Consider the following 26,246-nt stretch of genomic DNA (forward strand, 5'->3'; position numbering starts at 1 on the left):
AGGGCCAGCCCAGCTTCCGAGGTCAGGGCTGGCTGAGCCCTCTGTTGCAGTGGCACGGTGGTTCAACCTCTCCCGTTGCACAACACTGCTGTCCTCACTCCTTCCCAGGGCATTGTTCCCAAGAGCACGCCCCAGTAAAGGAAACTCCTTTCCCCAAACCTCTGTCTGTTTGTGGGGAAACACAGTCCCAAAGAAGGGTATTTCAAATAAGCAAGTGTGTCACATCGTTAGAAATCAAATGAAGGAGAATGAAAAGGATAATAAAGGTTAAAAGGATAATATAGGTTACCTGGATTCTTGGGAGAAAAAAAACAGCTAAATTTACTCTACTGATTGGTTAGGGCCTCATTTGTTTTACTAGGTACAAGGAAAAAAAAAACATATAATGTTCTGAGACTACTAAAAGGAATTAATTTTATTAGTGTTAAAATATCAGCAGTACATGAACATTCATTATTGGAAGCCCATCTGATACACTGGCTAACATTTCATTAAATCAGAACACATTTTTGTGAGTGTGTGTGTTTAACAAACAACAAAGGCTTCTTACCTCCCAAACACGAGGATGTTGTGTAATTTTATGTACCCGAAAATCAGGAAGATTCTTTTGTAAGTAGTCTGCTAGGAGTTCTGCTTTAGCATAATATGGGCAATCTGCTCTACCTAAAAGAGTTCAAATTTGCAACATTTTTTAATACCACACAGAAACTATCATGCAGTTATAAGTGTCATATAATTACAGAATTATTCATATAGGTATGATATATTTTATAACATAGAATTATAGTATCAACTGCCACCATATAAACTTCTGATTTTTATCAACAGTAGTAAAAATAAAGTTATCTCACAGGAGGTCAGAATCTTAAGGAATAAAACGTGGAAAGAAGAAAAGGTTACTGGATATTTACTCTCCACCAGTAGTTTGCTAGACCTCACGTTCTCTAAGGGGCTGCGATACTACTAACTAAGCATGAACTACTAATAATGGACTACCCATTAGTAGCCACTAAAAGGCAAAGCATGAAGTGAGGAGTGATGGTAAAATCACAGGTGGATTTGATATGTGTTGAGGGGGGTGGTACCACGGGGGAGGAGAAGCTGAGGGAGAGAGAAAAGTCTGGGATAACTCCTAGTTTCTGGCTTGGGTAGATGATCCTGCACTTAACTGGACAGAAACCACAGGTAAGATGTTTGATTACAGACACGTGCAGCTCGAGGTAGGTGTAGCCCATCTCAGGGGATATGCCCAGCAGGTGGCTGTACCTAGGAGTCTGAAGCGCAGGCCCCATGTAAGGGCCTGAGAGACAGATTTTGCAGCCGTCAGCACACAGGAAGTTAAAGCCATCAGAGTAGATGGATTGGGTGTCTGATGGGAGCAGAAGGGGCAGGGGCCAAGCGTAGATCCCGCTCTGCAACAGTCTTCCCCAGTTACTCTCAATCATGAGTCCTTCCACTTCATGGCGACGTCTACATCATCAACCCTCTCAACCACTCCCTGTTAGCCTCCCTGTTTCGTTCAAATCCATGGTTCATGAATTCAAACCACAGTCTGGCTCAGGTTTTAAATTATCTTGCCCCACTACGTTTCTGGCAAATCAGCCTGGTGAAAGCCTCTCACCCTGGATGAATGCAGTTACCTGCCTTTTCTGTTGTTGGGTTCCATCTGCTAGGCACCCCTGGAGAAACATGGTAGAAGCAAGCAGAGAAGCGCCATTATAAATTCATGGTCACTAGCCTCAACTGGCCTTCAACTCTGCCAGAACATCCTTCTTATCAGCACTCTCTTCTCTTCTCCACAATTTCCATTCCAAACGTGGCCCACTGCTTGCAAACTCTTCTTTCTCTCCATTTTCCCACACTGTCAGAAGAGATAACCTTACTTTCTACAAAACCAAAACCAAATCAAGCATGCCTGGGAGGCTCAGTCGGTTAAGCATCTACCTTCAGCTCAGGTCATGATCCCAGGGTTCTGGAGTTGAGTCCTGCATCTGGCTCCTTGCTCAGTGGGGAGCCTGCTTCTCCCCTGCCTGCTGATCCCCCTGCTTGTGCTCTCTCCCTCACTCTCTGACATAAAAAATAAATAAAAATCTTTTAAAAAAAAGAGTGATCCAAAAGCAAAACCAAATCATACAAAATGGTATCATTTGGGAAATCCCCTAACCTCCTGCCATCATACCTACAAGCCTGTCTGCATCTGGACTCATCCTTTCCTTCTTTCTCCCATTCATGGGAGATGGCTCCTACCTCCTGTCCCGCTCTAACCTCACCACTTAGGCTCTGAACACCACCCTCTTGCTCCTTCAGAACTGCCACCAACTCTGCTTAATTGGTTAACCTCTCTTTAAGCATCTTATTCCTATTTTTAATGGTCCTTTTCCATCCTATTTAAACATAGTCAAGTTACATTTAAGTTTCTCCTGTCTTAAGAAACAAAAAGCCTATGTCCCTCTCTAGCTATTGCGTTCTACCTGTCTTCTTCTATTAAGACTTTTTGAGAGAGTTCTCTACACTTGCCATCTCCAGTTCTTCACTTCCATTTACTTCCCATTCGCCTGCAATCTGGCTTTAACCACAGTTCTCTAGCGTGGTATCAAGGACCTCCATGTCACTACATCCAATGGATACATTTTGATCCTTTTCTTGTAGACACTTTCTTGTTGGCATCTGCCTTCTATTCTTCTGAAACACTCACTATGGTGGAGTCATTCTTAAGGTTTTCATCCTACTTCTCTGGTCATTCTTACTATACTTTGTACATTCTTACTTCTTTATTGATCCACTAAAACGTTAGCACCCTTCAAGGCATCTTCATACTCTATGCATTCTTGCTGGCTGATCTCCACCACTCCCTGGGTTCAAGTAGCAATCTGAACATCCACTTCAGAACTATCGCTTTATATAGATATTTATATCTTCCTGTATTTTTCCATCTCCCTCTGAATGTCTCATAGACACTCAGCATGTCTAGGACAGATTTTGCCACAACTCTCCCACCGAATTTGCTCCTTCTCTTATGTTCTTTATGTTCAGTTATTTAAGAGAATTAAGAGTATCCAGAGTATTAAGCCTACTTTTCCACTTTTTTTTTTCAATGACTCATCTACCCACTTTTCCAAACCACTGGTGGGAAAAAATTTTAACTCTTTCTTCTCCTTTGCCTTCCTCCACCCAGACATTTAGTTCTATGACTTCTGCCTCCCTAATGTCTCTCCAGTCCACTCGGTTCCTTCCATTTCCATTGCTTACCATCCTAGGCCAGGCTACCACTATCTCCTTCCTGGACTACTGCAACTAACTGGGGTCTTGGCATCTAATCTTTCTCTTCCCATAGAGAATACCATTCAGATAAAATGCAAATTTGATTATGTCCTCTCCTTCCACAAGCCTTCTATGTACGTTGGATAAAGTCTGAAATACTGAATATGGCTCACAAGAATCTATATTTAATCCTGGCCTCAGCCTATGATACTCTCTTTCTTGTACCCTTTGCTACAATCCTACTAAATCTATCTCCATTTTCTAGCTTTCCTCATTTCAACCCCAGTCCCTGCCACCTATGTGTTAATCACTCTCTTCTTCCCTACCTGCTTTCTGCTAGGTAACTCTGCTTAAAAACCCACTCCCTCCAGGAAGCCTTTGCCTGACCAAAGGCTCCTGCCACTGCTCCTATAGAACCTGCCCTGCCACTGGCCCACAGACAACATTCTTTGTAAGTGTCTGTATCACTGCCTTCCCAGCATATACTCAGTCAGTGCTCAAAAATGTTCTTCTGAATGAATAAAGAAGCAAAGGAAATAGATTTCCAAGCAAATGGGAGATGTCAATTGTGTTAATGCATCTGAAAGTTCCAATAAGGACTGGACAGCTTCTGTATAAGTCATTGGTGACTCTGGTGAAGGCCATTTCTGAAAGGAGGCAGAAGTAAAAGCCGGATTGAGCAGAAGAAGGACCTGAAGATACAAAGGCAGTCTACTTTTTCAGGAAACTTGCTGAGAATGGACGGAGGCAGGCTGCTTTTACTAAGACCCTTTAGTGGTTTTCAGGATGCCAGCGACATTTTCCATCCTTTTCCTCCATTTGCTGACAAAGGTGGGCTTCTTAAAATGCAAACCCATTAAGGATACTCTCCTGCTTAAAAAAATTTTGAGACTCCTCATTGCTTTCAAGATAACAGTTCAACCACCTCTGTTTGGTACACTTTAGGTGCAAGGATCTGGCTGCTGCTCCCATTCTAGCCCCAGGTCCAGTCACTTTCTCCATATCTAGTTCCTCCATTAGGCCATGAGACTTCTAGCCTCTGTGCATTTATCTGATGTGGCGTCTCTATCCCAGACCTTCACAAATCAGCTCCTGCAACACCTCTCAGAGCCCTGTGCACATCTCCCTCATTTCATTAATTACAGTGGATCAAAATTACTTGTTTACAGGCTTCTGTACTTCGTGAGACTGAAAGTTCTTCAAAGGCCCGGGTGTACCTTTTCCCCCACTGTCCCCAGTGTCCGGGAGTGCTTTGCACAGTACCCTATCCAATCAACATCGATGAATGAATGCGTAAGAAGCCTGGGGTGGTCTATACAGAGGTTGGAATTGTTAGAACAAAAATACAGTTAAGAAAATCACTGCCCAGCGACCAAAGGGGGTGAGCAGTTGTCGGTGTTTTGAGCGATCTACAGGCGGACATGGGGATCACTCACCCGCAAGCACGAATTTGGCCATGTTAAAGCCTCGACCCAGGGGCAGGAACCGCGGCTCGGCGGTTTCTTGGCAACCACGGCGTGGCGCAGGCGCACTCTGAAGTTGAGCGCGGGGTCTGGGGCCCTGCTAAAGAGGTTAGGTGTTGGGGCACACTATCATACATTGTCTTTTAAAGCTTTACGCTCTCCCCTGTCCTCATCCCTGAACCCAAGGAAAGTAGTCGTTCTCTTCGGTAAGCTTTCTTTCCACTGAGCAAACCTCTCCGACTACCGCGAAAGTAAGCTTTTTGACCAATGAAGGATCCGTAAAATCTCGCGATACTCCCAGCTCGCGGGAAAACTGTCATGGCTGCGCCTGTATAGAAGCGCGGGGTTCTGACCTCAGGTGAGTGGACAACGAGAATGGGCGGACCACTTGGCAGCGCTACACCGTAGACTTCTTGCCTTTTGGAGAAAGGTCTCAGGAGGTGCTTGGGCCTTAACTTTAGGCAGGTGGGCTAATACTGGGTGGACCAGCTTGGGAAAGATTAGCTCCTAACACTATGAGATCTGGTGATACTGGCTGATTGTATCACCCTCCCAACTCAGGCCGCATGCAAGCGTCACTTTGGTTTGTTGCTTCCTCTCCTCAGCGGTTCTACTTGTCCCAGTCCCTGTTCTTAAAGCCTGGGTTCGGCCGTTGCTAAATCTTCATGTTAAAAAGTATCCGTCAACGTTAAAACTTTTTCATTGAAGACATTGCCAAAGCAGTGTTAACATAAAATCCCTTTCATAAGAGGCAACTGTGTGGGAACACTTTTCACCTGAAATTTCACTTCATTTATTTTTTATAATAATCGTCATTTATACGCCGATTACTTCCAAAGTAACCTGGCTTCTTTAGGAAGCCCGTATAGGTAAAGTAGTTTTACCGTTTTATTCGTTGATGTCTCCATAGGTTCCCACTTTGTTGTTTATTAAATTCATTTCCTTTCTTTAAGTAAAAGTTTTGCTTTAATTTTTATTCCTTTTATAATTCCTTCCCCTACAGGAAAACAAGGTCATGCCTTCTCTTCCAGTCCTTGAAGTGGCATTGTGTTATACAGACTATTTTAAAGTGATTTGAAAGTGTTTGAGTGGATAGCACAATGAATAACAGAGCAGGTTCCTTTTTATGGAACCTCAGACAATTCAGTACTTTAGTTCCAACAAACAGAACTATGAGGCTATATCCTTTCGGATTTTCCAGACCAAAAATTGCTTATTCAAACTGGAACCCAAGAAACCTTCTCGTAAGTGACTTTGGTAATGGAGTGCAGTCATCTATTAGATGTCTATTTCAGGATGCCTTAATTTTTAGATCAGGAGACAATTTTCAAACAAAGGGCATAGGCACTGAAACAGTCCTTACAGTTGACAGACTGCTTTGTCCTAGAAGACTGTCCTTTGATTCAAAACACTCTCTTGACCCTGATGATGGATTGAAGAAGATAACAGTTCATCATAAGGCCTCCGGTGAAGATGTGCTCAGCAAGGAAACAAAACCAACTCCTGTCAACTATAAAAACCTGTCTCAGAAGTGTAGTTCTCTGAGTGATGTGTTAGATACCTTTTCAGAAGGACCTACATTTCCCAGCAGTAACTATTTTTCAGCAATGTGGATAATTGCCAAAAGGATGTCTGATGACCAGAAGCGTGTTGAAAAACAACTGATGTTTAACCACCCTGCATTTAACCAGCTGTGTAAACAAATGATGAGAGAATCCAAGATCATGCACTATGACCACCTGCTATTCAGTCTTCATGCTATCGTGAAGCTTGGAATTCCTCAGAACACTCTGCTGGTACAGACTTTGCTGAGGGTGGTCCAGGTAAAATCAAAAGGAGACTTAAAGATTATTTTATACAGTTTAGCATATCTTGAAAGAATGAGGGGAAATGGAGATGTATCCTCCTTGGAAGAGATGATCAGTGGAGTAGGTAGTTTATATTTATTTCTGCATATATATGATTTAGAGACCTTAAGGTAACTAGGTCTTTCCTTCCTTTTGCTATGGGAATTTATGAAAGTTTGCACCATTTTTCTTTGTCAGAGATGACTAATAGTAATAAATGAGAGATGCAAAATATACAAGGAAAGGTTGGTTAGTTGAAGGTAAGAGAGAAGAGAAGAGGGGAGAACTAATATTTATTGAGTACCTACACTTTTTACTTATCTTACTTAATCCTCTCAGTAGCCCTGCAAGGTCGATGTTTACCTCAGTTTTGCAGATGAGGAAACAGATTTAGTCATATTAAACAATTTGGCTAAAGTCAAACAGCTAGTGGATTCATTTATTTATATGGTAAACATTTATTTTGTGTCAGTTATGTATCATTTACTACACTTGTTGCTAGATAGATTTGGGAGATGTGATTCTTGTCCTTATAATGTAAAGGAGAAGACAGATATTTTGTGGGCAATTGCAAAAATAACCAACATTCATTTAATAAGTCATACTTTTACTACATTATAGGCACTGAGCTGAGCCCAAGGGAATATAGTTATGAACAAAATAATGGCCACAAGAGAGCCTTCAGTGCAGTGTAAGAAAAATATAGTCTTGTAAGAGTGTATAATAGACTTCTAACTTAGGAGAAGGCGTTCATGATGGGAAGAGGAGATGGGGAGGAGGATACAGGATTGGTGTTTGAGGCAGAGATATAAGTATATAGTTTGAAAACAGAATTGCCTCATGTAATCCTCAGTGTAGCCTTTTAAAACAGATACTGCTTTCATCTTACTAATGATTAGGAAATTTAGGCTTAGCTTAAATAACCTGCCTAAGGTTACCTTTCTGTTAACGTCACTATTTGTAGGTCTTGATTTGCTGGGTGAATTAACAAACACCTAGTTCATGGTAGAACAAGGATTCAGGCTCAGTAGGAGATGATATCTAAGTTGAGTCCAAGGAATAACCAGCAGTTTGTGAGTGAGAGATTGATAGTGAAGGGGATAGTATTTGAAGAAGAGGATTGCCTGTCCATCCAGAAGAGAAGTTTGGCAAGTTTGGGGAGCTGAAAGTAATTCAGTGGTGCTGAAGTATAGACTGCTGGGGTTGTGTGTTTGAGGGAGAGGGAGGGAATTGTGTAATTGTGGCCGGGGAGGAGGGGTTATGGGTCTAGGGGCAAGATCTGAGGCTGGAAATGGGAGGGGGTGGAATTAAATCATAAAGAATCTTTTATGCCTTCATGAAGAATTTGGAGTTAGTGTGTAGGCATTGGGGATTCATTGAAGTATTTTAAGTAAAGTGTCGCTATGTTCAGCTTTATAATTTAGATCACTGTATGAGTGGAAAATGGACTGGAGGAAGGGTGAAGTTGGGTAGGAGAGCCACTTTTAGTTTCAAACAAGGGAGTCAGTGCCCTGTTTGGTCTCCCTGAAGCACCAGATGTGATGAAGAAATGATAACCCTTTGAAGTAATTATTTACCTTTGAAGGGTGGACATCTCAGACTTCTAAACTCAGTGATCAGAATTAAATAATTTTTATATTTCTTGAAGATGATCTCATATATAGTCCTATCCTATTATAGAATTAAGTTATTAAGTGTATGAGTTTTTAATTTTTTATGTTACTGTGATTTCCATATGTCCTTTATTACGAATGAATTTTTACTTGTGTGTGTGTGTGTGTGTATCCATGTTTATTTGGTAGACTCTATTCCCTGTATCGTTATTTAAAAGTGATTAGAATAAGTCACTACCTGGTTAGTAATGCTTTTACCAGATTTTGGACAGGTATCCACATCAGCAGAACATCTGCATTGGGGAGGTATGGGCAGTGGGTATTTGGAGTCAGAATATATATGTATGATTGTGTCTCACTGACCTGTTGGAATGTTGTAAGAACATTTTAGCTAGAGATGAAAGGTCAGTATGTCATTGGTGAATTTGCCCTTCAGCCAAAGGGTGTTTCCTTTCACAGCAGATATTGATGGAATATTGTAAATCGCTATGGAAACCCTCCCATGGGAATGAGACCCTTCTTTTTCTTTCAGCCTTATCCATTTCTTTTTAGTACCTGGTTTTGACCTGAGACTTCGTCTCTTGTTAGTCATGCCATTTTATCGAAAAAGCATATCTCTTTCAGCCTAAGTTTTCCCACCTGTCATGACAACTACTCTCGTGAGGTGTATGAATTGATTGTGATTAAACCGTAGAGCACTAAGTAAGCTGTGTTGTTACTATTAACTTTCTGAATTACGCCCACTGCCATTTCTAGAATCTAGATTAGTGCCTTAACCCAAGAGATCTGAAAGAAGGATCTGGGGCCTGGGTCTCCCCTTGAGACCCAGACAGTGGTGGTAAAATGTGATAGCAGATGTGGATCAGAAGATTCACAACTGAAGTTACAGTTTGATACCAGGAAAGGATATAGAGAAATTATAAGAGGGCAGCTGTCTAAGGTTCTTTAGGGATGGACAAATTGCCCCATATGCCTCAGTAGCTCTTATATTACCACACTTGTCTTCATGCTGAACTTGAATCCTAAGAAGAAGTAAAAATAATGTTTGTTAAAAGTTTTTTCAGAAGCAGAGGAATACAATCAATATCAGATGGGTTTTCAGTGGTAAATGTAAAAAAATGTTGATACGTAAAAGTGTCTATTGGTTATTTGGAAAATTCACTACATATGACATTTTGTTTCTCAAAGATGTATATTGTGGACTGACTATGAATTATTGGTTTGATGCTTAATCATTTAATTGAAAGCTTCAGTGCTTTTGCTTAAGTGAGGTAGTCTACTATGGGCTTATCATCTGCAGTGTTTTTGTAATTATTTCAATAGGAACGTATCAATGAGTGTGATGAGAAATGTCTTTCAGTTTTGTCAGCTCTTTTAGAGGCAATGGAGCCATGTAAGAATGTGGACGTTCTTCGAGCAGGATTACGGTAAGTACTCTCTTGTGCTTTCTTCATGTGGCATTCTCTATTCCATTTATATCTAGAATCAAAAACCAAAACGAAAGCTGACTTGCCTTATTTGGGTGGGGAGAGACTTCGTTGGTAGTTATAGTCTTTAATACTTTATTAAACTTAAAATCCTGATTCTGGATCAAGTAAAGCTAGAAATAATGCTTCTTTTAGGTTCCACCATAAAAAAAGTGTGGGTAACATTGAATTCCAAATTGATCTTATAACATAGTACTGATGTGGGCTGGGAGTGCATTGACATGTATTCAGCTCATAACGGTTATTTGGGCACTTTGTGGAGGTTACATGATGCTGACCTGGCCCAAAAAAGAGCTTGAGTTTTGTAATTTATAAAGTTGATGCAACTGATTTAATGTCATAGGTTAGTGAGAATAATATTTAATTTCCTTTTTCGTTGACTATGCATTGGGATATCTCACTATAATCTCCTGATGTGATTTGTTTGGTCATGATAGCAGAATAATGTGAGAGGAAATATTGCTGGATCGGTCCTCGCTCTTTAACTACTTACACTCCCTTGGGCAGGTAGGTTATTTATGTAGGCTTCATCTTCCTTGCCTAGAAGTAGGAGCTGGACCAAATGACTTCTAAAATAATTCTTCTGGTTTTCAGAATTTAGGATTGTGGTATTTATTGTGTCTAATTACAGGATACTAGCTGATCAGCAAGTCTGGAAAATAGAACGTGTTTTTACATTACAAGCTGTGATAAGATGTGTTGGAAAAGACGCACCGATTGCTCTTAAAAGGAAACTGGAGGTAAACACATTTTGAATTTTCTCTAGTGGGTAAGATTTGAAAAAAAATTTCTTATGACCTGCTATCAGTTACTAAAGTCAGTTTTTTAGGAGGACTTTGTTATGCTTTTAGGTTCAATTTTACTAAAGTGAAGTAACAGAAGTAGATTTATATTTGTTTTGTGTATATAAATATGTATATATTTTTAAAGACTTATTTATTTATTTGAGAGAGAGAGAGAGAAAACATGTGTAAGTGAGAGGAGGGGCAGAGGGAGAGAATCTTCAAGCAGACTTCCCAGTGAGTAGGGAGCCCTGACACTAGGCTCAGGCTCACGGCCCATGAAATCATGACTGAGCTGAAACCAGGAGTCGGACGTGTAACCCACTGAGCCATCCAGGTGCCCCTATATATAAAATATATATATTTGACCTGGATATCTATTTGAGTCATTTTGTTCAAACTTTATCCTTTTTACTTAAAAATCGAAGTTTAATTTACTTTGCCAGAAATTATTAATTAAAGTTTGTTTTTCTTTAGATGAAAGCCTTGAGAGAATTAGACAGATTTTCTGATTTGAATAGCCAGTACATGTTTGAGGCATTAGCTGCCATGAATTACCGCTCTATTACAATTCTGGATGAATGCAGTAAGATGGTCATAGGTAAGGAGAATTTTTCTTTCATGATTTTTAGCATCTGACCTACTGTTCTGGACTGTATGTGTTTGTTTTAAAAACTTTACTGTTATGCAGACAATAACTGATGATATGATTAGATCTAAATTTAATTTTTGCCTATAGTTTTTTTGTTTTTGTCTTTTACAAAATACAATGCTATTTCTAAAGAAACAAACATATTGAGTGTAGAGTATCTTGGATTTTACATTCAAAGGCATCTGGTAATTTATGTTTGTTTATTTCACTCATTCTTAAAGGTAATATCCACGGGTGTCCTTTTAAAGTACTGATCAGCATATTGCAGTCTTGCAGAGACCTCCGGTACCGTAATTTAGATCTTTTTAAGGGAATAGCAGATTATGTGGCTACAACTATTGACATCTGGAAGTTAAAGCAAGTAAGTTTGTTAACGTTTTAGAATAAGCCTCAGAAACTTTAAAGAAGCACATCAATTCATTTGACGTTCTGGGTATTTCTCTATCAGCTTTATAGCAGTTAAGAGATTAAAATATTCCAATGTTGAAATGACTTTTGAAAAAATAGCCCCTTATCATTTCTGTCTAGGAGTTACTTGTTAATATACCGTTTAATCTTTTGACCATCTTTCCGGAAGAAAAATTATGTTGTCCAAAGTTTGTTCTTCTGTTTGTTTTGTAAAAGATAGTATGGTACTTTGGATAATTAGGATTATTTCTGTCTTTCTGTTTTTCTTTTTTAGACTTAGAATAATAAAAACAGGTGATGTGACAGGCTTATGCATTTTGAAGAATAAAATGTCATTACTAAATGATCATGTCTATCTTCTATTTATGGACAGTTGTTTTGTTTCTTCCAGAGTAAGAACCTTTAAATTTGGGGGCTGTGTTAGTAATAGAAACATCTAATGAAGCAGCTGGTAAAAACTTCTTTTTGTAACGAAACGCCAGTAATTGTGTTTGATCACGAGGTTCACTTTACTTTGGAGGGCAAGGTGCATATTGAGTTTGCCATGGAAATTGATTTTGGAAAGAGAAATACTAATAGTGAGAAGTTCCAAGAGGGAAATGAGAAGTGAACTGGAAATTTTAATTTAATCACAGTATATTTCATCTCTGTTCTCATTTGTACAACTCAATATTGAATATAGAAATTTTCGAGTAACCTTTTACATGTTTTGAATGTCGAAAGTGTCTAGGTTTGGAAGAGGGAATTGTTCAAAACTGAGTTGTTCATTTTGAAAAACCTCAGAAAAGGTATATTTAAGGTAGTTTTTAGAGCTGATGTATGAAAAGCATGTAAGAAAGGATTTATTTTTTAAATGAAATGAAGTATGGAAACTATCGTATTCTCTGGTTCTCAGTTTCTAAAAAGAGTTTGCTTATTAACTTAATATCTGATTCAGGAATGACTGGAACAGATTTTGTGAGGAAAAGAGAATTGTTTCTTTTTAGGGAATATTCTCTTCATCCGGACAGTTCTATTGCTGTTTTAATTTTTTGAGATCTAAAAAAATTACTGGTAGCATTCTATAATTATTAAAAAGTTTTCCCTCAATTCACTCTTTTTTAAAGGTTCTCTTTCTCCTCATTTTATTTGAAAACCTTGGCTTTCGACATACTGATTTGATGGACTTGTTCATGAAGAAAGTGATAGCCGACCCCGCCTCCCTGAACATGAAGAGCATTATTTGTATTCTTCATGTGTATTCTTCTCTCAATCACGTCTACAAATGCCAGACCTCAGAGTATGTACTTGCTCTTTTTTTCTTTTTTTATTGCCACATGACATGCTTCAAGAAAAGGTTACATATCATCATAACCTTAATGCATCATTACAAGGGAACACATCCATGGTGTCACCTATATCAAGAAATAAGGTGTAATATTCCTTATTTGTCAAGTTATTTTTGCTGGGTCTTTTTTTGTCTTGCTTGTTTCTTTGCTTTTTATGATGTTATTTGTTAATTCAGCATAGGAGTCTTCATTTCAAACTCCCCTAGTTTATTCCCTCAGCTCCTGAGTTCGTAGTTCAGTTTTGACCCTGACTATTCATTTGGTCCCAAGTTACTGCTTCCTGTAATTTTCATTTTTAACAACAATCATGCATTTCCTTTAGTAAATACAGCAGTTCCTCAGACATGCTGGGCTCTTTCTTCGCTCTGCTTTCCACCCAGAACATCTTTTCTCCTCTCTAGATCAGTTTGAGTTCACTGAAAAAGAAAATGTATATAAAATGTCATTTTTTTAGAAGCACAGACTCTGGAGACGTATTGCTTAGGTTTGAATCCCAGCTCTGCCATTCACTAGCTGCTTAACTTTTGGCGAGTTACGAATCTGTGCTTCGGTTTCTTCATCTGTTAAAATGGGGAGAAGAAATAAAAGTTATCCCTAATCACATTGAGTCTTTAAGAGGATTAAGTGGGTTAACCTGTGTAAAAGAATTACAGGGTAGTCACGGGGTGGCAGGGACAAGCGAGGCCAGTTCTGAGGGTCTCAGTGGCACGAGTCACAGACCATCTCTTTGCCATCAGGTCAGTGACTTGACCTTAGCGGCTTTCTGTCCTTGCGGTTTCCCTCAGGATTCAGATATCCAAAAGAGGAGATCCGATTGTCTGAGTTTGGGTCGCACACCCTCCCTTCGGAGCATATAACCAGAGAAGTGGTGCCAGGTCAGCTGAGAAGCAGCCGCCGGCTGTAGCCTCCACTGTACTGAAAAACCCCATTCATGCTGCGCCTTCCGTGCCTTCCCTGCTTGTCGCCGTCAAGAGCCCCTGTGCTTGACACATCTTATATGAATCTCTGGTCGAGCCTTGACACAGGGCTGTAATTAATTGTCTGTAAGCCTGTCTCTGCTTCTCAGTTGGGAAGCTCTCCAGAGTCAGACCCAGGTTCCTGTTATTCTGAACTTAGCACAAGACCTGGCACAGAATAGGCTTCTAATGAAGGCTTACAAGGATCCCCCAAATTCTATCTTCCTCTGTTCCCCTGGATTGGTTTTCTTCTGAGGTTGGTTCCCATGTACCTCCAGCACTTTCTTGACAAACACTGTCAAGCTGAGTGGTAATCAAAACTCCAGAAACAGCCACACAGCTTCCGTAGTATTAGAACAAACACTGGGTGGTTAGGGAGTTTTCCAGCTCATTGTGGGCATCCCAAGAGACAACTTGGTCCACATGGTTATATCGTGTTCCCTGTTCTTCCAGTCTGCATAAGGAGGCAAGTCTTGGACTTCCAGAGGAAGATAGTAAATGGAGGTACCAAATGAACGCTTTAGGGAAGAGAGAGAAAGGATGATGGTGTCTTCGGCTGCAGTGGCAGAGTTTCAGAGGCAGGCTAACTCAGAGCATTCTGGAAGTTGATTAGCAGAGAGTGGTAGAAAATTTGGCTTAGTACATTAAATATTCACATGTGGTACATTAATCATTTTATTTATGTGGTGGCCTCTGGGGGAGAGGGTGTATTAAATCCAGAGTATGTTCCTGGGTTTGAAACCCAAGAAAGAAAACATTTAGCATTTCAACTGTCATTTCAGTCCCTTGGTTTCTTCTTGATCTGTACGTCACCACCCGTAGATAATCCCAGATTTGCATCTCTGGTCCTCAGTGTGCTCCTGAACTCCAGAAAGACTGTGGCTTGCTTGTGGTCACCATAGCTCTTCTTCCTCCTCTTTTCCTGCTTCTTCTCTTCCCTTTCCTCCTCCTCTGTCAGTTATTTACTAAAAACTATGTGAAATGGTTTTTTAAACCACTTTAATGAGATATGATTAACATGTAAAAAGCTGTGCATGTTTAATGTACACAGCTTGGTGTTCGTCATTATTCTTGATTCATCTTTTTCTACTGACATTCTCTTCTTTGTGTCTTTGTCATCTAAATTTGTTTGTTTTTTTTAGCCAGAAAACCTATACCAAGCACTTGGGTACTCAGGACAAAGATGAATAAGACACGATCCTTTTTTTTTTTTTTTAAGATTTTATTTTTAAGTAATGTCTACACCAAACATGAGCTTGAACTCACAAGCCCGAGATTAAGAGTCACATGCCCCACTAACCGAGCCAGCCAGGCACCCCATGACACCATCCGTTTTGCCAGGATTCTGTGTAATGGGTAAGGTAGACACATAGATTTTGGCAGTTAAAGACAGCATGAAAATTGGAGTGATAGATTTTATGCAGAATATATGACAATAGAGGAGGGCTGCGCCAGGACGCTAGCCTGGGGACATGGAGCTTCGGGATGAATGCCAAGCGGTCTGCCTGGAGGAGGTGGTACCTAAGCAGATCTTCAAAGGTGGGGAGATAGGAGATGACCATAGGAAGATAAGCAGGAAAGAAGATTCTGAGCAGAAGGGACACCATATTCAAGTCAGGGAGGAAAGAAACAGCAGAGCGTGTGCAGGGAAGGACACGAAGTTGGGTGTTACTAAAGCGTGAGGGACAGGAGTGGGATGAGACAATCCGAGAGGTGATTACCACCCAGGCGCCACATGCGGTTGTCTGCAGCCCACCGTTTCTTGCCTCCCTGCTGTCGCTAGGACCTGTTCCCTTCTTCCCACCCCACGGTAACTCCCACAGTCCTGCTTAGCCTGCCGCAGCCTCCCACTCCCTCAGCTGTCTGCTGCTGCCCGTGGGATGTCGCAGCTGCTCTGGGGCCTTCTCCTGTGCAGCCTCGTTGTGCGGGAGGGCTCGCTCCAGGGCGGGCTTGCTGTCGCCTGAAGAAGCGCCACGCTGTGCCTTTGCCTTGCCCGCTGCTTGCGGCAGCGCGGAGTGTGCACTTGCAGGCCTCCATTTCTTTGCTGGGCTTCACATGATCTTCCCTTTTTCCATCTTTTCCAGTTGCTGAAATTCTCCTTATCCCCAAAGCTGCTCTGTCTCCTTCCTTTGCTGTGTGCTGTCATGGTACTTTGCATGTTGGTCATTTTTTTCTTACAATACGATTGATAGCTTATGTCCTAAAATTGACCTGGGGTCAGAACCTGCCTGTGCCATTTATTACCATGTCGCCCTGGGCAAGGGGCCCACCTGATTGGATCTTTGCTTTCTCCATCCACGCTTCACTGCTTTGTCATGCTGTAGAACCTGAGTTCTGCACGGTAGGGTTAGGCTTGCAGTTCTTTCAACTCAGAGTATTGATAGCTAGAGAATTTTGATGGGTTGTAAAACTGTGGTGGTGCTCCAGACCTTACAGACATACTCATGGTAAAAATGCGGGAGAATGGTTAAAAGGCTCTGGAGCCTGACACCTTGAATTCCAGCACTTTCTCTGCTACTTCCTGGCTGTTTGTTCTTGGACAAGTTCCTCAACCTCTCTGACCCTGTTTACTCATCTTTACTATGAGAAGAAGAGTACCTGCCACATAAAGTTTTCATAGTAATTCAGTGAGTCACAGCCTATGAAATACTCTGTGTAAGACATGTAGCGGTGGCTAACTAACATTTATTGAGACTATATATTTATTTTGAGATCAGCCACCTGACCTGAAAGACATGTGAATACTTACTGCCAGTGTGATTTTCTTACTTCCTTTCTTTGGACTCCTTAAAGCCATTGGTTCTCTGGCACCCTACTCTCCCTACCACAACCTTGTCTTCTATTTATATTTGAAAGCTGTCTTTCCTTTGTTCCCCTGAAGGTTCCAAGAAGTTATGGCTAGTTCTCTGACTGGTTATCTTCACCACATCTCTTCTGAAAATCTCCTGAATGCTGTGTGTTCGTTTTGCTTGATGAACCATTTTCCCATGGCCCTTATTAATCCACTTCTCCAAAAGGACGTCATCAATGAGCTGCTGATATCAGGTATGGTGTCAGCATACAGTGGTGACTGAAATGAGCCAGTCCCACTAGCTAGCTACCTTGTGATTCTGAATGGGGTCATCGTTGGAGCAGAGTGAGTTAAAACGTGCAGAGCAGATGCTACTGAGGAAAGGACCCAAAATGGTGAAGTCAGAGGTCGGTGCTTCAAACCAGCAAACCTATGCAGCCTCCTTTAATGACAGCCTCTTAGATATGGAAGGCAAGGATCAGAAACACATCCCCGGTGTTCCTTTCGTTTATACTGTCTGTACCTTTGCGAAGGCTGCGTGTTCACGGTGTTCTTTATAAAGCCTTGATCAGAGGTGTTTGTACTTCCGAATCCTTACATGTCACCTTTGGAGCCGAGTTCAGTCAGCTTTGGCAGCCCTAATCACTTTGTCACTCCTGGCCCATAATGAGGACACAAGCTCTCAGATCAAGCAAATAGTTCCCAAAGTAGTGAACTTATTTACTCTTGGAACGAAATTAATTGTTGACTTTTGGTCTTTACTATTAAACAAAGAAAAGCAATATCCGGCTAGATGTACAAAATTTAATAATGTCTCTGAGAATAGAGAAGTTCACATTCTTTTAAAAACAGTGTTAGGAAATTCCAAAGTCAAATTGTGAAGAAGGAACAGCACATGCTAATTTTTTCAAGCAGTGACAGTGAGGGAAACAGCCTTAAACCCAGGAAACGTGGATTTGAGTCCCAGCTTGGGCTTTGGTTTATCATGAGACATTTGAACCTTCCTGGGTGTTGCTCATCATTCAGTGATGAGTTTAGACTAAATTACCTAGAAAGATCTTTTACACTTTGAAGCATTACCAAATACCGGGCACCAGTGTAGGCGCTGTGGGAATTAGGGAGACACAGAGAGATTCCTCCTGGTAAGACACAGATCGTTAGAAATACAGGTGCCTTAATACAATGTCTTAAGCGTGGCATTAATATTTGTTCTTAACTATATATTTTCTTTCTCTTTTTTTTAGGTGATGAGAGGAATGCTCAAAAGCTTCGTATTTTGGCTGCTTGCCTAAAACTGGATATTTCTTGTCATATGGCTGAAGACTTGGAGCCGCCACCGCTGCTGTCCTCGGCATTATATCCAAATGTGAAGGTGGCAGACGCGCTAAGTAGCCTTCTGGGAGAAGGATACTTCTCAAAAAACATACAGTTGCCACACAATTATCATATTGGTATGGGGCTTTCTATGCTTTTCCTCTATTGTATTTTATTTATTTTGCTTTATTTCGGGCAAAGATGAGTTTTCCATGGCAGGCTAGTGGAGCGTTGGCTCCAGAGCTGGACTGCCAGGTTTGGAGTCTTGCTCTGTATGTGCTGGTGGTGTGTTCGCGAGGAGCTTGCTTCCGTCCCCTTGCCCGTAAGGTGGCAGTAAACGTAGTGCCCGCCTCATAGGGTTCCTGTAAGGAATAAACGAGATGATGCGTGAAAACTCCAGACTAGAGTCTGGCACATGGTAAGCTCATCGTTTCTTGTGTCTGATGATGTTATCATTATTGGTAGTGTTAGTGTGCATTTTGAAACAGATTATCACTTTGAGCAATGTTTGAAAAATTAATTCTTTTCTTTCAGATTTTGAAGTCAGAATGGATATTAACAGGAGTCAAGTGCTTCCATTTTCTGACGTGGTAACTTCTGCTGCAGATATTCAAAGGTTGCTGACATATATTCACTTACTGAGCTTTCTGAATTTAATTCTCAAAGACTTCTTACTAAATAGCAGTAGCAATACTAAGACCTACTTGTGCAGAGCTGGTGATATACCAAGAGCCTTCTCATCTGTGAATCTACTGCTTAGGTGTAAACGCAGACATTCCTTAAACCCAGTGGACTGGAGTTGAGCTGTGTAATGGAATAGGTGGTTTTTACAGATTAGGTTTTAAAGCAGAGGACTACAGGAAAACAGCGTTACCGTAATTGAAACTATCAGTGCAGATGCTTCCGGTCCTGTTGCACACACCCCATGTTCAGTCAGTCTCTGTGGAGAGGCCCTGCTCGGCCCTGCGGGGCTCACACACATGAGTCAGACATGGGTTGTGACCCCAAGGAACTCTGTCCTCATTGCTTCATAGGACATGCTCATAACTGCAGTAAAAGGAGGTAGAGAACAGAAATCTGTAGGACTTCAAACTCCGTCTGTGCATGCCTTGCCATACCTCAACTCTGTAACCTTTACCCCTTTCTGAATCCATCTAGCTTGTTCCTTGGCCATCTTTTTCACTGTGACCTCCTATACATGTTACCCATCTCCCCTGAAAGAAGGACTTTCTCTGTGACCTCTGTGAAAGATAATTTTTCGTTTTCAGGTATTCCACTGTTTGGACCTAACAATATAGTAGCTGTCAGCCTGAAGTACTGAGGAGAAGTAAGGAATATGAGGATTCCTTTAAAAAAAAAAATTTATCTCATGTTATCTCAGATAACAGCCAAAGTATAACAGAAAACAGTAAGGATCCAAAGGTCTTGTTTTTCCCCCAGCCAACTTAATCTTTCCAAAAGGCCAAGAACAATGAAAAAACAAATTACACCTTCCACGTTTTGTTACACATACAGATTTTATCTCTTTAACAGCCTGGCCTTTCTCTTAGTGTTTTCTTCTTTGTATTTGGTCCCTCCGTTCTGCTTTTTAAACGCTTCTCTCTCTGGGAGACAATATGTACAATGAGAGCATTTGCCATTTGGTTTATCTACATCAATACTTCTAGTAGCATAAATAATTATATTTCGATCAGAGATGAACGCTGCACGGGAAGGCCTTAATATGCTTTCCTATCTGGATATTTTTCTCATCAAGAATATATCCATCCTTACAGACGGTTGAGGGATAATCATGTGAAGCATTCTTAAAAGCTTTTGGTTTCTGTAGCCTTCCTATACTGGAGTATTTGCAGAAGCCAAGTCACAGGAAGTGGAGGACAGTCGGGGCAGGAGGGAGTGGTGCCAACTGCGGCCAGCAGAGAGCGAGACTTTGAAATCTCCCAAGAACAGGAATACAGCACGATTGTAGATGTAATCTCATTAGTAACGGGTCTCCTTTTGTGCGTTTTCATTTTCAGAGTAGCTGTACTGTGTGTTCCTAGATCTACTTACTGTTTGGATTTAGCCCATCCCAGAGGATTCCTTGCTATGAAATTGCGACATTTGAAAGTAATGGGTTTTCACGTAATCTTGGTAAGAAAAAAATGCAAGCACAACACTTTTCAGTTACTAATGTCCATTCTGCCGGGGATGTTGTGGTTGAACTTGGTTACGAGGACTCTAGAGGAATTGTCAGCGGAGTTGGAATAAGTACCTTAGTTATTTTTTCTTTGAAAAAGAACATTTCTGTGCACGATGCAGTTTCTACTCAGCTGATAACTATTATTTACTAGGAGTTTTATAAGTGCTATGTTTGGTCAACTTTATTCCTTTTTGTTAAGAGGAAAAATGCGAATAATTCATTTTCTTATTTAATTTAAGACCCATGACATGATATTCAGCTTCCAGAGTTTCTTAAACAAGGGAAGAAAGATGTGAATTAAAGCTTTGTTTTCATGAGCTGGTGTGAAGCTGTTGCTGGACGTTTGTTGCCGGGAAAAGCTGGATGGACGTGAGAGGAGAGTTCTTCCTCTTCCCTCTCGTACCTCATTTTGATTCTGAGCTCCACAGCTGTGCTTGGCCAGCCTCTCCAGATGTGTCTGTATGGAGCAAGAACGTTATGAATGGACTTACATATTAATGTTGCGATCTGTCTAAATGCCACTCATTTGGTCCTGCACATAATGTGAAGTGTGAACATTCTCATCTTCATTGTGGTACTTTCGTATCCAAACACGGATTACGTGCAGATTACTGAGGTTAAGATGGCATGTTTCTCTTAATAGGCTATGATTTAAGACTTTTTTTTCCCGTAATGGATATTATATGAATTCTCAGGAAGATTATCCCAAGAAAGGAGTTTTGTACCCTATAGAGGGCCTTTAATGTTCTTAGAATTTTCACTGGTAGAGCTTTCTTCTAGTCCGTAGTTTTACTAAACATTTAAAATATGAGTAATTATAAGATAACAATTTTTTTTTATATTTTTATTATGTTAGTCACCATACAGTACATCCTTAGTTTTTGATGTAAAGTTCCATGATTCACTGTTTGCGTATAATACTCAGTGCTCCATGCAATATGAGCCCTCCTTAATACCCATCACCGGCCTATCCCAGTCCCCCACCCCCCTCCCCTCTGAAGCCCTCAGTTTGTTTCCCAGAGTCCATAGTCTGTCGTGGTTCATTCCCCCTTCTGTTTACCCCCCCTTCATTCTTCCCTTCCTTCTCCTACCGATCTTCCTGCTATTTCTTGTGTTCCATAAATGAGTGAAACCATATGATAATTGTCTTTCTCTGCTTGACTTATTTCACTTAGCATAATGTCCTCCAGTCCCGTCCATGTTGCTGCAATTGTTGGGTAATCGTTCTTTCTGATGGCTGAGTAATATTCCATTGTATATATGGACCACATCTTCTTAATCCATTCGTCTGTTGAAGGGCATCTCAGCTCCTTCCACAATTTAGCTATTGTGGACAATGCTGCTATGAACATTGGGGTGCATATGGCCCTTCTCCTCACTACATCTGTACCTTTGGGGTAAATACCCAGTTGTGCAATTACTGGATCATAGGGTAGCTCTATTTTAACTTTTTGAGGGACCTCCACACTGTTTTCCAAAGTGGCTGTACCAGCTTGCATTCCCACCAACAGTGTAAGAGGGATCCTCTCTCCACATCCTCTCCAACATATGTTGTTTCTTGCCTTGTCAATTTTAGATAACAGTTGTTTTTAAAAAAACAGTTGGCTTGATATTACTTTGATATGCTTGGATCACGAAACTAGTTTTTATTTTACATGTCAGTGTCTTCTTGCAAACTGATGATCTTCCCTTCTCTTTGGTAAGGTCCATAATTGGGAGGTGGAAAGGCTGGAGATGAAGGATGTACTCACATATTTGAAGACCAAACTCTACTCAACTGAAGGCTTTCTTCCTGCTGATGTCAATCTGCAAAGCACGTGTTAAAGTCAAAGCAGACGTAAGTTCGTAAGAGAACTTCAACGCAGACTCACTTCAGTTGTCGGTGGCATTCACCTGACCGCTCACCATAACAGAAAGTGTCACCATCGTTAAGACTAACTTTAAGAGTGGAAGAAATGTTGTTCTTGGCATTTTAGAAGGTGTCTCCAGAAGGGTCACTTTTCCACCCATACCTGTTCCCTCTTAGGGCCCAGGTATTTGACAGATTCATGGGCCGTAGGTTTTACTTTTGCTCCTTAGCTTCGGTGCATTGAACACTGGTTTCTTGGTTGCGCTGGGCTGCAGCTCCGGTGGCTTGGACAGTCCTCGTGCTCAAATCTCCACATCTGCACCTTGCTGTAAGCTGTTCTAGGACTCCGGCATTGACCACATTTTTCAGCGTCGACCACATGGCAGGTAGCCGGGTGCTCGAATTGCAGTGTGTGTGAGAAGTAATGAAGTCGCACGTGCAGAACGGCTACAGATCGAGATCTGCATTCGTAACAGGCATTCAAGGTGGAAGTAGTTTGTGGGCCACACTGAGAGGCGTACAGAAGAGACCGTGCAGAGATGGCAAGGAGTCCAAATTTATTAGGCTGTGGGTTGCTAGCATCACTCTTGCCATTGCTGAGGTCATTCCTTTCCCTTCCTTCCCCTCTCCCCATCCCACCATTTCATGAAGTCTTTAAGATTAAAGATATAGCTGGAGTATGTTGTGAGTTCAGACCTGAAGACTGTTTTTCAATCATGTTTATTCATTATTTTATTGAAGTAGTTGTTCAGATCTGCGGTATAGCTGTCTACCTAGTGTTTGACTCACTGCGGATGCAGTTGAATTTCACTCATGAATCCTGAGCACCGTGTTAAGTTGGTATGATTGTACCTCCATGCAAGAGACTGGATATTTATGTCCCCCATCCCCACCTTCGAATTCCTATGTTGAAACCTAATGCCCAGTGTGGTGGTATTTGAGGTAGAGCATTGGGAGGTGATCAGTCCATGAAGGTGGAGCCCTTATGAACTCTATTAGTACCATTATAAAAATGAGACCCCAGAGAATTCCCATGGCTTCCCCCATGTGAGGGCACAGTGAGAAGATGACCATCTATGAGCCAGACGCTGAGTCTGCCAGAGCCTTGATCTTGGACTTCCAGCCTCCAGAACTGTGAGGAATAAATTGTTGTTGTTGGTAAGCTACCGAGTTGATGGCATTCTGTTAACATCAGCCCGGATGAGCTAAGACACCGCAAGTATATAGACCTGCATTTCCTGGACATCTTGCTCTCTGCCAGACCCAGCTAAGTACTCACACCTATGCTCTCTTTTCATTAACTTAACTCTTTGAGGTGTAGCTGCTATTAGGATCCTGTTGGGCCCTCATTTCCTTATCTCTAATATGAGGATAAATTATTTGCAGGTAATAGGGCAGGGCTGGAGTGTGAGCCTGAGCTAACATGGGAGAGTTGAACCCTGGGGTGGCCATAAAAAAGCTCCAGTGTAGGACTGCTCAGCTGTCAGAGATTTTATCCCCTTATCCAGCCTGCATTTAGAAAAGGTTAGGGCCGAAAGGAAATTTGGCAATCATTTAACCCACCTGCCTCATTTTATGGTTGAGAAAGTTAAAACTCAAAGAACTTGATTTTCCTGGAGTCTCAGCCCCGTCATTGATTCCCACATTATTCCATCCTCTATTGCCCTTTGGCTTGGGTCTTAGGAAATCTGGATTCTGGTTCCAGATTGGACAGCACTTAGCTTTGTGTCCTTGGCCAAATGATTTAACTGTTAGAAGCTTCAGAATGAGAGTTGAAAATATTTTTTTAAAGAAATTAAGATTCACTTTTTAAATGTTGTGTATCTGTTGCTTCTAGTGGCTAATTATGGCTCATGTTCGAAGGATTGGACAATTTTATGAATACTTGTAACTGCTTTTTGGGGAAGTAGTTTCTTTGCATTTGTACCAATTGGCATGGCAGATAAAAAAGGCATTCCTCTTTTATACTAGTGTAGTATCGGCATTCTTTATTGGTTTGTAGTCTAAAAAAATCTTGTGAGACTCCAGGTACAGCAAAGGGACAGTTTAATAATATAGAAATCTTCTCAGGATAGACAGACTTATTCCTCTAGGAGAATATTTACATATTCTCCTTTTCTGGTATTCATTCAACTGACTCAAAAAAAACCAAAAACACAAAAAAAACAAAAAACCAACCCAAACCGCACAACCCCAATTTGATTTCATGGGCCCATTTCTTACACAGTGAGAGAGGATCAATAAAATGGGAATTTATAAATCCATATTCTGACTACTCTCGATCAGGTCACAAAATGTTTTGTATCTTAGTACCACTATCTCCACACTGTAGAAATGATGGAACTAACCTATTTTACTGTATCAACCAAAAGGGTGAATGTGAAAGGTAGGAGTTGATGTGTTGATAGACGGCTTGCTTCTGATGTAGTCTGTGGTAATAAATCAGCCACCTTGTGAAAGAAATTAGGTATTTGGAAAAGACTTCAGTTTATGTCTAATTTTGTGTTCTCACTGAGTCTTTTGTGTGTTTGGAGCAGTGTTAGGATTATTATTATTATTTTTTTAGTCTTGCACTTCTTTAAAATGTCTACGTAGATTACAGTCTCGTCAAGTATACACAAAGGTAAACATCAAGCTGAGGGGGAAAATGATATATTTTTGACAAGTTTCTAAAGAGCTCCTATAAGTTGATAAGAAACACTAATGTAACACAAACAATGAGCAAAGAACTGATCAACACAAAAAAATTTCAGTCTATTACTAATCAAAACCAGGCACATTCAAAAAAATGAGATATGTTTGCCTTTTAAATTAGCAGTGTTTTTTTTTTTTTTTTCTTTTAAGAATCCAGTACTGCCAAAGGTGTGATGAGGTAGGCACTTGCATATGCAGCTGGTAGAATGTAAACACCTTTCTGGAATACATTTTGTGGCTCCTCCCCTTCCCCATATTAAAAAAAAAAAAGAAAAAGCTTTATTGTATAACTGATAATTGCATATATTTAAAGTGTGCAATTTGATACATTCTAACAGATTTTACATATAAATTATCCATGAAACTCACTGCAATCAAGATGGTGAACATACCCACCACCCCTGAAGTTTCCTCCCTTTTTGCCTTTCTCTTTGTTCACTGGAAACCACTGATCTGCTTTTTGTCACTGTGGAATGGCCTTTGGCTGTATGAGTCCAGAGTCTTGGAAATATTGATACTTATTGACATTGACCAGTAATTAGATTTTTTTTAAAGATTTTATTTATTTATTTGACAGAGACAGCCAGCGAGAGAGGGAACACAAGCAGGGGGAGTGGGAGAGGAAGAAGGAGGCTTCCCGCTGAGTGGGGAGCCTGATGCAGGGCTTGATCCCAGGGACCTGGGATCACGTCCTGAGCTGAAGGCAGACGCCCCAGTAGCTAGATTTTTAATGATCTTTGTGCCTATATGCACACATAGTACACACTTGCTAAATATTCATATTACTCCTGCATTGTGGGTAAGGATTCTTATCACTCCATTCATGTGGTATTTCACTACATATGAACCAGACATTGAAAATTATGTGTGTTCATCATTACTGGGATATATATATTTTCTAAGCCCTTACTACTCAGATTGTGGTCCACAGACCAGCAGTGTCAGCATCATCTGGGAGGTTGTTAGAAATGCAGAATCTTGGGACCCATCTCAAGACCTCTGGAACCAGAATCTGTATTGTAACAATCCCAGGTGATGTGTACGCTCATTAAAATTTGAGAAGCACTGTTCTAATACATCATTTTAATATTTGTAAGATATCTGCATGTGCCATAATTTACTTGATGTGGGGAAAACCCTACAATTAAATGGAAAAGCAAACACCAACTCCATATACTAAGATCCTAATTTTATTTTTAAAAAATGCAGCTTATATAATGCATACATATGCACAAAAAGACAGGAAGAAAAGGGATAAAGATGGGGAGAGTGATATTTCTGAATAGAATTGTGATTTTTGTCCATATTTTTCATATTTTCAAAAATGAGTATATATTACGCAGAAAACAAATCATTAGTTGACCTCAATTCATTCCTACTGTTTGATTCTCCAAACAGCATTGTAGTAATTAGTGATTACCACGAAGAGCTTACTTAGTGTATTCCCAGAATCATGGGGGATACGAAGAAGTTAAGACAGGGATCCTCTCCAAGTTGCTAACAAGGTAAGACACCATTATTGTTTGTCAAAAGATAGCCTGATGTATGAAAAGGCTCAAAGCAGAAGGGAAGAGGAAGTCCGAGGGGAAAGGGTCACGGGGTTGGGTTTTCAGAGCTGG

At 40.7% G+C, this 26,246-nt stretch overlaps 2 protein-coding genes across 3 annotated transcripts in view; one reads left to right on the plus strand and one right to left on the minus strand.

Moving 5' to 3' along the window:
* Positions 1–4,966, minus strand: part of MDH1B (malate dehydrogenase 1B) — a 25,079-nt gene extending 20,113 nt beyond the window's left edge. The window contains exons 1-2 of the mRNA XM_026492099.4: positions 4,698–4,966; positions 551–663 (exon numbers count right to left, since the gene is read on the minus strand). Of these exons, the coding sequence (XP_026347884.1) occupies positions 551–663; positions 4,698–4,719 (135 nt within the window). The 5' untranslated portion in view covers positions 4,720–4,966. The remainder of the gene's footprint in view (positions 1–550; positions 664–4,697) is intronic.
* Positions 4,816–23,092, plus strand: FASTKD2 (FAST kinase domains 2). Of its 2 annotated transcripts, none has more exons than XM_026492096.4 (12): positions 4,816–5,082; positions 5,728–6,547; positions 9,508–9,611; positions 10,303–10,411; positions 10,931–11,054; positions 11,327–11,466; positions 12,620–12,792; positions 16,679–16,842; positions 17,833–18,039; positions 18,437–18,518; positions 19,921–20,035; positions 21,789–23,092. In XM_026492096.4, exons 2-12 carry the CDS (start codon positions 5,825–5,827, stop codon positions 21,906–21,908), a joined length of 2,061 nt encoding a protein of 686 aa, XP_026347881.1. In that variant the 5' UTR covers positions 4,816–5,082; positions 5,728–5,824; the 3' UTR covers positions 21,909–23,092. The 2 variants fall into 2 exon arrangements, with proteins under 2 accessions (XP_026347881.1, XP_026347882.1); XM_026492097.4 differs by having other exon boundaries at positions 5,075–5,189.
* The last annotated feature ends 3,154 nt before the right edge of the window (positions 23,093–26,246 follow it).

This window comes from Ursus arctos, unplaced genomic scaffold (genome assembly GCF_023065955.2).
Source record: "Ursus arctos isolate Adak ecotype North America unplaced genomic scaffold, UrsArc2.0 scaffold_1, whole genome shotgun sequence".
Taxonomy (NCBI): Eukaryota; Metazoa; Chordata; class Mammalia; order Carnivora; family Ursidae; genus Ursus; species Ursus arctos.

What these genes read in the sequence shown, in the direction of transcription:
- FASTKD2 (XM_026492096.4), top strand. Translation starts at nt 5,825, where the DNA reads ATGAATAACAGAGCAGGTTCCTTTTTATGGAACCTCAGACAATTCAGT. An exon ending in ACATCTGGAAGTTAAAGCAA is followed by an intron (nt 11,467 to 12,619) that starts GTAAGTTTGTTA and finishes TCTTTTTTAAAG; the next exon opens with GTTCTCTTTCTCCTCATTTT. An exon ending in TGGGTTTTCACGTAATCTTG is followed by an intron (nt 20,036 to 21,788) that starts GTAAGAAAAAAA and finishes CTCTTTGGTAAG; the next exon opens with GTCCATAATTGGGAGGTGGA.